At 44.2% G+C, this 10,489-nt stretch overlaps 1 protein-coding gene across 1 annotated transcript; it reads left to right on the top strand.

The window, feature by feature from the left end:
* Positions 1-1,672: 1,672 nt before the first annotated feature.
* Positions 1,673-9,548, top strand: pgm2 (phosphoglucomutase 2). Its single transcript, XM_017461171.3, has 13 exons — positions 1,673-1,866; positions 3,164-3,331; positions 3,622-3,813; positions 3,953-4,036; positions 4,548-4,741; positions 4,857-5,046; positions 5,188-5,285; positions 5,377-5,575; positions 5,727-5,820; positions 6,730-6,859; positions 6,965-7,154; positions 7,288-7,421; positions 7,655-9,548. Exons 1-13 carry the CDS (start codon positions 1,789-1,791, stop codon positions 7,761-7,763), a joined length of 1,860 nt encoding a protein of 619 aa, XP_017316660.1. The 5' UTR covers positions 1,673-1,788; the 3' UTR covers positions 7,764-9,548.
* Positions 9,549-10,489: the final 941 nt, after the last annotated feature.

Raw genomic sequence — 10,489 nt, 5'->3', positions numbered from 1 at the left:
AACCTTAAAACCAGTTTGACCTTTCCTGAGCTCTTTTTACTGTCTCAACACGGATGTGTTCAAAATGTTTTTTGTTTTTGTTTTTCAATCTGAACCCGTAAGAGTTGGTCCAGAGAGCCTAAAATAGTCATTCAGGAGGTAAGAGATGTCATAGTCTCAGCCTGAGATGAACTGTCTGATATATTTTGTTCAGTTTTCTGACCACAAGCTTCAGAATGTTTAAGGGTGTGATCTGAATGGTTCTCCACACTTCCATGCAAACACACAAGAGGATGTTAGTGCTTCTAAACTAGCAGTGTGTTAGCGAGTTAGCTGTTTGGGATGACAGGGGAACACTGAGGTGTTTCTAAACTAGCAGTGTGTTAGCGAGTTAGCTTTTTGGGATGACAGGGGAACACTGAGGTGTTTCTAAACTAGCAGTGTGTTAGCGAGTTAGCTGTTTGGGATGACAGGGGAACACAGGTGTTTCTAAACTAGCAGTGTGTTAGCGAGTTAGCTGATTGGGATGACAGGGGAACACTGAGGTGTTTCTAAACTAGCAGTGTGTTAGCGAGTTAGCTGTTTGGGATGACAGGGGAACACTGAGGTGTTTCTAAACTAACAGTGTGTTAGCGAGTTAGCTGTTTGGGATGACAGGGGAACACTGAGGTGTTTCTAAACTAACAGTGTGTTAGCGAGTTAGCTGTTTGGGATGACAGAGGAACACAGGTGTTTCTAAACTAGCAGTGTGTTAGCGAGTTAGCTGTTTGGGATGACAGGGGAACACTGAGGTGTTTCTAAACTAGCAGTGTGTTAGCGAGTTAGCTGTTTGGGATGACAGGAGAACACAGGTGTTTCTAAACTAGCAGTGTGTTAGCGAGTTAGCTGTTTGGGATGACAGGAGAACACTGAGGTGTTTCTAAACTAGCAGTGTGTTAGCGAGTTAGCTGTTTGGGATGACAGGGGAACACTGAGGTGTTTCTAAACTAACAGTGTGTTAGCGAGTTAGCTGTTTGGGATGACAGAGGAACACAGGTGTTTCTAAACTAGCAGTGTGTTAGCGAGTTAGCTGTTTGGGATGACAGGGGAACACTGAGGTGTTTCTAAACTAGCAGTGTGTTAGCGAGTTAGCTGTTTGGGATGACAGGAGAACACTGAGGTGTTTCTAAACTAGCAGTGTGTTAGCGAGTTAGCTGTTTGGGATGACAGGAGAACACTGAGGTGTTTCTAAACTAGCAGTGTGCTAGCGAGTTAGCTGTTTGGGATGACAGGGGAACACTGAGGTGTTTCTAAACTAACAGTTTGCTAGTCAGTTTGCAATTTTAGATTAGTATATGCGTTTTTAAAAAAAAATATATATATATTTATTATAATATGATTATATATTCAAAACGACGTGTTTATCATTACTTTTAAAACAACATAGTTTTATAATAATATATTATTTAAAAAAACAACATCATTTTTCACGTTATAAACTGGCTCGTCGTCGTCAGAGCTCACGAGCCAATCACATTCCAGCCTCAACTCCCTTCTCTAATTACGTAATCAACACAGAGGCTGAATTCCAAACGAATCCTCGGTTCCTATGTCAGTGCACTATGTAGGGCTTGAACTGATAACTAACTGTACACCCTACGTAGTGCACTATGTGGTTAAAAACGGAGCCGTTTGGTGTTGAGCCGGAGCGTAGTGTAGCTGAGAGGTTCATAAGCCACTGCACAGGGACAGATGTGTGAGTGTTGAATCAGATTAACCAACTCGTATTCAGGAGGTTAAAAAAAAAAAAAAAGAAAAAAACACAACAAAATGGCGGAAAACGGAGTGGAAAGCACTGGAGATGTCACTCTGGACAACGCTGTTAAACGGTGGTTAGAGTTTGACAAGGTGAGCAGAGTTATGTTTTATATACAAACATGTTTGGCTAGTTTGAGCATGTCTTGCTAACTAATGAGGCTGAAGCTCAATCGAATCGGCTCGGTGTTGTCAGTTTAGGTGCATTATATAGGGTATGACCTAAGTGACACTATTAGTGCACTGTACAGGGTATGACTTAAGTGACACTATTAGTGCACTGTACATAGAATTCGAATGCATTTAGGATTCTAAACCGTTAGCTACTAAGCACACGTACACAGGAAGCCCTAACTCGGCTAACAGCACCCTTTTCTAATGAAGTTTCATCCTTTTAAAAAGCGACAAACGATTAAAAGTTCCTTTGAAACAAAGGTCTACTGGTCTAGAAAACGTCTGTAAATCGAGCATAGTTTAATAATTGTGAATAAATAAAGAAAAGAAAGGAAAAGAAAAGTGATGTGCGACTCCCTTAAACGAATCATTCTCTCGAACCGGTTCTTTTTTGATGAATCGAGTTGAACCGGTTCACGAGTGAACCGATTCAGACTTTCCTAATGGTCAGTGGTATTGGTTTAGAAATGGTTGTGAAATTGTAAAAGCCTGACAGTTTAACTTTGGAGTTTCTACAGAGAAGGATGCTTGTGCTGTAGGATTGTGTATTTCTGAACGTTTGCAAACTTTAGCTGTAAAATAAATAATAATAACATGAAGTAACATGAACTGTCTGAGATTATATTGTACGTGTAACCCCTTACCCCAAATCACCGCCTACTCTCTACACGAGCGCATCATGGCTCAGGGTGTAAAATAAAATAACGTCTCCTATGCACAGTGTAGTGCACTATATGATTCGTTGTTAGGGTTTTGTCCACCATTTTGTCAAGTCTAACACCAGGACTAGTCAAGATCAAGGTCGAGTAGTACTGCGAAAAGAAACGACAGTAATTTCTTGAGATAAGTCCCAAGCCAGTACGGGAAAACATCTGGAGCTCGGACTTGAGTCCTACAACCCGATTCGCCGTAGTAACCAGAGCGACGTGCCGTGACACGTGAACCTCATTCAACAGCTGAATGGGCTTAATTCGAGTTAATGTTGTTATGAGTGTGTCGGTTTGTCTTGTGAGTCTTGGAATGTAGACGTGAGCGGTCATCCCTCGCGTGACGGGAATCATCCGGCTCACCACGGACAACCCGTTATTGATGCCTACACCGTGATGTTTCAGGCTGTCTCAGATAAACGAAATATAACCTAGTTATAAACCAGACGTTAAGTAAAACGTCACACCAAACGCAATTGACTGTACGTCTGACGTCCTTACCGATGCAGAACAGCAAGACGGCGGCGTGCGTGCGAGAGCTGGTGAAAGCGGGAAACGTAGACGAGCTGCGCAGATGTTTTGGCGCCCGGATGGAGTTCGGGACGGCGGGGCTGAGAGCGGCCATGGGGCCCGGCGTGTCGCGTATGAACGACCTCACCATCATACAGACCACGCAGGTGAGACCAAACAACAAAAATTCAATTCGATTCAGTTTTACTTCTATAGCGCTTTTAACAGTCCTGAAGCAGCTTTCCAGAAATGTATACGTTCAGGATATAGATTTTACACGTATGAATTTATTCCTAACGAGCAAGCCAGAGGCGACGACGGCGAGGCAGCTGAATTCTGGACAAACTGGGGCTTGTTGATGCTCCTACTGGAACGTCCAGACAGTACGTTATTACAGCAATCCATTTCGGACGCTTCCGATGTTGAAACTCTCTCTCTCTCTCTCTCTGTCTTTAAGGGATTCTGTCGCTATCTGGAGCAGAGTTTTGATGATCTGAAGCAGCGCGGCGTGGTAATCGGATTCGACGCGCGCCAGCACACCCCCAGCGGCGCCAGCAGCAAGCGCTTCGCGTCCTTGGCCGCGGCCGTGTTCATCAGCCGAGGCGTTCCCGTTCACCTCTTCACCGTCTTCACTCCTACGCCATACGTGGTGCGTAGTGTAAAAGTAGTTCTGATTCTTGAAGGTTTCGTGGTGTAGTTCCTCCTCTGAAGAAATAAAGATTTCCCGATTAACGTTTTTTTTTTTTTTTTTTTTTTTTTCCCCCCCCATCTTTTTTCCTCCCTCTCAGCCATTCACTGTATCTCATCTGGGTCTCTGTGCTGGTATCATGGTGACGGCCTCCCACAACCCCAAACAGGACAACGGTTACAAGGTACAGCACATCCCAGACGCAGCGATAACCGAGCACCTGCCGAGAACCCATTAAATCGTCCGATAGTTTTTAAAACGGATACCGAATGAAAACGTAACGCTCAAAGCAAAACATCGCCGAACTTGATTACACAAATAAACAGCGCTGACCGTACTGTGAAAATGTACTGTACTTTTTTTGTTTGTTTGTTTGTTTGTTTGTTTTAAACGAAATAAATATGAATATATTAAAGCAAATAGAAGATATACGTCCAGACTGAACCGAAACGCAACACTCCGAATATAAAATAAAAATCAGGACTTCCAAAATTAACCATAATAATAAAAAAAAAAAAACACTTCAAACAACAAGACTAAATTAGTCAGCGATCGTTTTTATGTCGCCTCTAGAGGCCGCTTTCGTACCGTATAATAATTAATAATCAAAACCGATCGGTATGTCGATTTCTATCTAGTGACATCACCATCTGATCGATTTCACAAATTTGTTTGGTTTATCGTGTGTGTGATAGGTGTACTGGGAGAACGGCGCTCAGATCATCTCCCCCCATGATAAAGGTATCGCCTCAGCTATAGAGGAGAACCTGGAGCCGTGGGCCGAGTCGTGGGACACGGACGCTGCCTCACAGAGCGCGCTGCTCAAAGACCCGTATCAGGAGATACACCGAGAATACCTGCAGTGTATTCAGCAACACTGCTTCCACAGGTACGCACACACACACACGGGAAACACGTGAAGAAGTGTGAATGTAGGATGTGGGAGGGGTAAACGCTGGACTCTAAACACTCAGGTGTACAGGTTCGGTCTGTTTTGCTCACAGAGAGCTGAACAGGAGTTCGGAGGTGAAGATCGTACACACCTCGGTGCACGGCGTGGGTCACGTGTTCGTCCAGGCCGCTTTTAAAGCTTTCGGCCTTCGACCGCCGTTTGCCGTCGAGGAGCAGAAAGATCCCGATCCGGAGTTCCCGACGGTGGAGTACCCCAACCCTGAGGAAGGAGCGGGAGTGCTGGTAGACACGTGCACACACGTTTATAGATGCGTTTAATGTTGTGGAACATCCACACTAGCAGGAAGTTAGAGATAGGTCTTCATAAGCGCGTGTGTGTGTGTGTGTGTGTGTGTGTGTGTGTGTGTGTGTGTGTGTGTGTAGAACCTGTCTTTCGCACTAGCAGACCGAGAGGGAGCGACCGTGGTTCTGGCCAACGACCCAGACGCGGACCGACTGGCCATGGCTGAGAAACAGCTGAGGTGTGTGTGTGTGTGTGTGTGTGAGAGAGAGATTAACAGCCTGAAAAACATCCTCTGGCATCACGTCTCCGTTCCTCTTGTCTCTCGTCAGCGGTGAGTGGAGGGTGTTCTCGGGGAACGAGCTCGGCGCGCTGCTCGGCTGGTGGACGTTTCAGTGCTGGAAGGAGAAGCAGGAGCAGGATCAGGGGGAAGAGCTCAAGTCCTCGGTGAAGGACGTGTACATGCTGGCCAGCACCGTCTCCTCCAAGATCCTGCGTGCCATCGCTCTTAAAGAGGGCTTTCACTTCGAGGTCCTGACCTTTCACCCTATAACCGTTTTATATCTGAACTCGTACCGATTAAGATAACATTTCTCCATCTTCCTGTTCTCTCTCTCTCTCTCTCTCTCTCTCTCTCTCTCTCTCTCTCTCTCTCTCTGTCTCTCTGTCTGTCTGTCTGTAGGAGACTCTGACTGGCTTTAAGTGGATGGGGAATAGAGCGAGGCAGCTGCTGGATCAGGGAAAGACCGTCCTGTTCGCCTTCGAGGAGGCCATCGGTACGACTGCACCAGCACAACACCACAGGTGTACACTACACCTACTGAAACCCTAGCAACCAGCTGAGTTTGCTTAGCAACCCACTAGCTATAACCTAGCAACCACTTCGGGGTTGTACTTAAACCTTCTATAAAGACCATAGCAACCAACTGGGACCTCGTAACAGCCACCTAGCGACTAGCAGGGATAGCATAGCGACCAACTAGTAACATTCTAGCAAACAACTGGAATAAGGTAGCAATCAGCTAGAAACGCCCCAGCAACCAAGTGGAAAATGATGGCAACCACATAGCAACACCTTAGCAACCACCTAGAAGCACCCTAGCAACCAGCTGAGATAACTTAGTAACATCCTAGCAACCAAGTGGAAAATGATGGCAACCACATAGCAACAAATTAGCAACCACCTAGAAGCACCCTAGCAACCAGCTGAGATAACTTAGTAACATCCTAGCAACCAAGTGGAAAATGATGGCAACCATCTAGAAACACCCTAGCAACCAAGTGGAAAATGATAGCAACCACCTAGAAGCACCCTAGCAACCAGCTGAGATAACATAGCAACCAAGTGGAATATGATGGAAACCACCTAGCAACATCCTAGCAACCAGCTGAGACAAGTTAGTAACATCCTAGCAACCAAGTGGAAAATGATGGCAACCATCTAGAAACACCCTAGCAACCAAGTGGAATTGTGTTAAAATTGTGTCAAAGGTCACAGCACCCGCTCAGACGCACGATCAGACACGTTCCTTTCTCTGGTAAAGGTGGAAACGTCACCTTTTCGAGCTTCAAAATGAAGCGGTGTAACTCCGATCGTCTCTTGTTTTGTTTTGTGTTTTTAGCGGCGTGATCTTTGAGTTCACAGATGTGTCGTAACACACGAACGCCACGTGTTTTGTACTCAGGATACATGTGCGGCCCGACGGTGTTGGATAAGGATGGGGTGAGCGCAGCAGCCATCGCCGGAGAGATGATCTCATACCTGACCTCCAAAAACACCTCCATCTCACAGCAGCTTACAGCCATCTACCACAAGTGAGTCCCAAAAAAATCTACAAACGCACCATATTTTACCCAAAATATAACCGATCGGATCACGTTACGAATCACGTGTACGTGTGTGTGTGTGTGTGCGCGCAGGTACGGCTACCACCTCACCAAGAACTCGTATTTCATCTGCCACAACCAGGACACCATCAGGCAGCTGTTTGAGCGTCTGAGGAACTACGATGGCGAGAACACGTATCCTAAAGAGTGCCAGGGCTTCGCCGTCACCGCCGTCCGTGACCTCACGACAGGCTACGACAGCAACCAGCCCGACCTCAAAGCCGTGAGCCACGCCCGCTTTCACAAATAACGCTTCTCTAGGATTGAAGAGGATTTCGGATGTTTGCAGTATATTTCTAATATACTGTATTGTATTTGTTTATTTATATCTCTGAGTACATGTGTTTCTCACTCAGATCCTTCCTACCAGTAAGAGCAGTCAGATGATCACCTTCAGCTTTGCTAACGGAGGCGTGGCCACCATGCGGACGAGCGGCACCGAGCCCAAGATTAAGTACTACACCGAGCTGTGTGCTGCTCCGGGGAACAGGTGAGTGTTTTGCGAAGCAACACTAACAAGACAAACACTAATCTGATTTCCAGCAGTAGGTATCCAGGTGAAGTGAGGATTTTATTAATCATTAGCACCGAAACATTCTGTATATAATATAACACACTATATGTAATAAAAAATAATAGACCACGTTTCACTTCAGTTGTTTAAATGCTATTTAGAAGTTTAAAGGTATGACGAGTCGTTGTCGTTGTTGTTGGGTTTTTCAGTGATGTGACCCAGCTGAAGGGCGAGCTGAACAACCTGGTGGACGCCATCGTGGAGAATTTCTTCCAGCCCAAGAAGAACCACCTGACCGCCCGATCCGAGTCCGATTAAAACGAGAAAGCGCTGATCCGAAAGATCTCCCGCTGCCTCAAACAATCCTGACGCCTCGCTCTAGCACACACACACACACACACACACACACACACATCAGATGGTTTTTCATCAAACCATTCCTTTAATCTTTCTGTCTTAACCAATGTAATTAGATGTGTATTTAAAAAGCGCTGTTGAATTCTCGAATCTGATTGGTCGGAAGGTATTAACGCTTAATTGTTATCGTTTCTATAGTTTAATAGAATACTATGCAGATTTTTAATATGCTTTTAATTAACAAAGAAAATGCTCTAACACTCATTGGCGAGTTGCTGTGGGGTAAGAGGAATAAAACACTTCAGGACGTGCTGCAGGGTGGAGACGGAAACAGCACCCCGTCCCTGATTCATTTCCTGCAGCAGCACAACCCCGGGTGTATTTTGTACCAGTTTGTTTTTTTTTGGACGCGTGGATTTCAAACTTCCTGTTCAAACATCTTTTAAAGTGCGATTCCGAATCTGATGCTGCGTTATAACCCTTCACAGACATTCTACACTTTCGTTATTTAATATTATATCCGCTTGATTAGATTAGACTTCCACTGCTTTATTGACTGCTCTGTATACATGACTTCTTTTATTTTATTTATTTATTTTTTTAAAAACGAGACCTCCTGGTATGATCCGTAACATTCCTTTTTTTTTTTTTTTTAACGAACAGTTGACCATTTGTCGTCGTTCGCAACGGTTCGACTCGACTCGGCTCGCTTTCGTTTCCGAGCTTGCGTTTCCACGGCAGTATAGTGCCGCCTTCCACTCGCCTCCACGCAGGAATAACGTAAAAATCTAACACGGAAACCTTTGTTGCAATTTTATCTCTAATGAGATAAATGATGCCTAATTTATGTATGTAGTAAACGACACGTTTAGTCAAGCACGTCACAGAACCACTCGTCAAAGGAGAATCTCTACTCTCGGCGCGTGGCTCACGTTTAATATCGGCTCGGCTCGCTTGGAACCTTGACCGAGGTGGTACTAAAAAAAAACAGTACCAGGTTCCAGGTACTGTCCACAGTGGAAAGCTCCTAAAATGCGAGTCGAGTCGAGTCATTTCACAGCTCTGAATCAGTTCATCCCTTGGGTGAACTGGAATGAGTGCTGCCACCTGCTGGTTCATTTTGAAATGAAATATACAATGGTTATTAGAGTTTAAAAAGGGGCTGTGAAATATTTGAGTACTTGTACTTCGCTGCTGTACTCGAGTACTGTTTTAAACGATTTCTCCTTTATTGCAGTGTGAATTAGAATCAATAAACGCTCCACACGTTCATTTGAGATCGGTTTTATATCTAATATTTACTACAAATCATTGAGTACTTGATGAATCGAGTACGTTTGCTTTAACTGAACTCCAGTGCCAGTTTCAGCCCTGATTCTGAAGCACTGATTATATTATAAATATATTTACAAGTCACAGCTTAAAGGTTGGTTTGGTTTGGTCCTTTAACCCAATGCGACTCTATCCAGGTGTGAGAAGTGCGTAGGTGAATGAATCTTTTCGGGTTTCTTCCTCATTACAAAGTCTAAAACTCGTCTGTGTTTCTCAGCGTTAGATTTGAAACCTCAAACTATTTTTTTTTTTGCTACAAATTTTATGTCCAAACTCCACCAGAAACACTTGAGGGATTACCGAAAGTCACTCTCGCAAACTCACGCGTGCCGCTTTCCCACGCGGGTTTCGAGCTGAATGTTCTTCACGTCACTTCATTATCAGTAAAGAATCAAATAAAACTAATTTATTACACTGGGTCGTCTTGTCTTTTACTCTACGATCGACATTTTAGAGGATTTGAGACGGTACTCGGTGCGTCTCACTGTCCGATATGGAGATATTTGCAATGCCTCAGCACTTATGTGGGTGAATAGGAAGCCATTTTGGAATTGAAGCTCCGTTTGTTTGTTTTTTCAGGTGATTATACTGATAAACCGTCTATGGTGATTAAAGTTGTGGTAAATAAACATCGAGTGTCGGAGGGGAACCTGGAAAAATCTGATCCTGACATGTTTTTCTTACATGAAAGGAAAATCGTTCTGCTTTCCACAAGGTCGACGACCTCTCGCTCTCTCGCGCACGCTCTTTCTTTCTTTCTTTCTTTCTTTTTTTTTTTTTAAATGACTTAATATTAAAAAAAAAACAAAACAGTAATTTAGACTACTGTAAGATGTTCCAGACGTGGGACATGTAAACAGGAACATCCTGTGCTCTTCTAATTTCTCGAAAAAGTTCTATATTTAGTTTCTTTTCTGTTGAACAGTTTCATAAAATGGCATTTATGAATTATTTTCAAGTCTGTATGTTTTTAATATTGCTGGGGGGGATATCAAACTGGAAGAACAGGTGACATATCTGAGGTTTACTCCGAGCAGACACTGAGCCATGCTAAAAACCGAGAAAAGTGTTCGCGCGCTTTGTTTACATCCGGGACACCACGGGCGCCCGCCCTTGTGTGGGTCAATCAGTAGCTAGATTGCAACTAAAGGTACCCTGTAATAGTTTACCCATAATTCCTCTGGGATTAATAAAGTTATCTATCTATCTGTCTGTCTGTCCATACATCTATCCATCCATACGTGTATTTATCTATCGGCCTGTGTCTATCTATCCATCCATCTCTATCCCTCTGTCCATCCATCCATACGTGTATTTATCTATCTATCTATTTATGTCTGTCTGTCTGAGTCTCT

The sequence above is a fragment of the Ictalurus punctatus genome, chromosome 29, assembly GCF_001660625.3.
Source record: "Ictalurus punctatus breed USDA103 chromosome 29, Coco_2.0, whole genome shotgun sequence".
NCBI lineage: Eukaryota > Metazoa > Chordata > Actinopteri > Siluriformes > Ictaluridae > Ictalurus > Ictalurus punctatus.
This window is presented reverse-complemented; position numbering and strand designations above follow the sequence as displayed.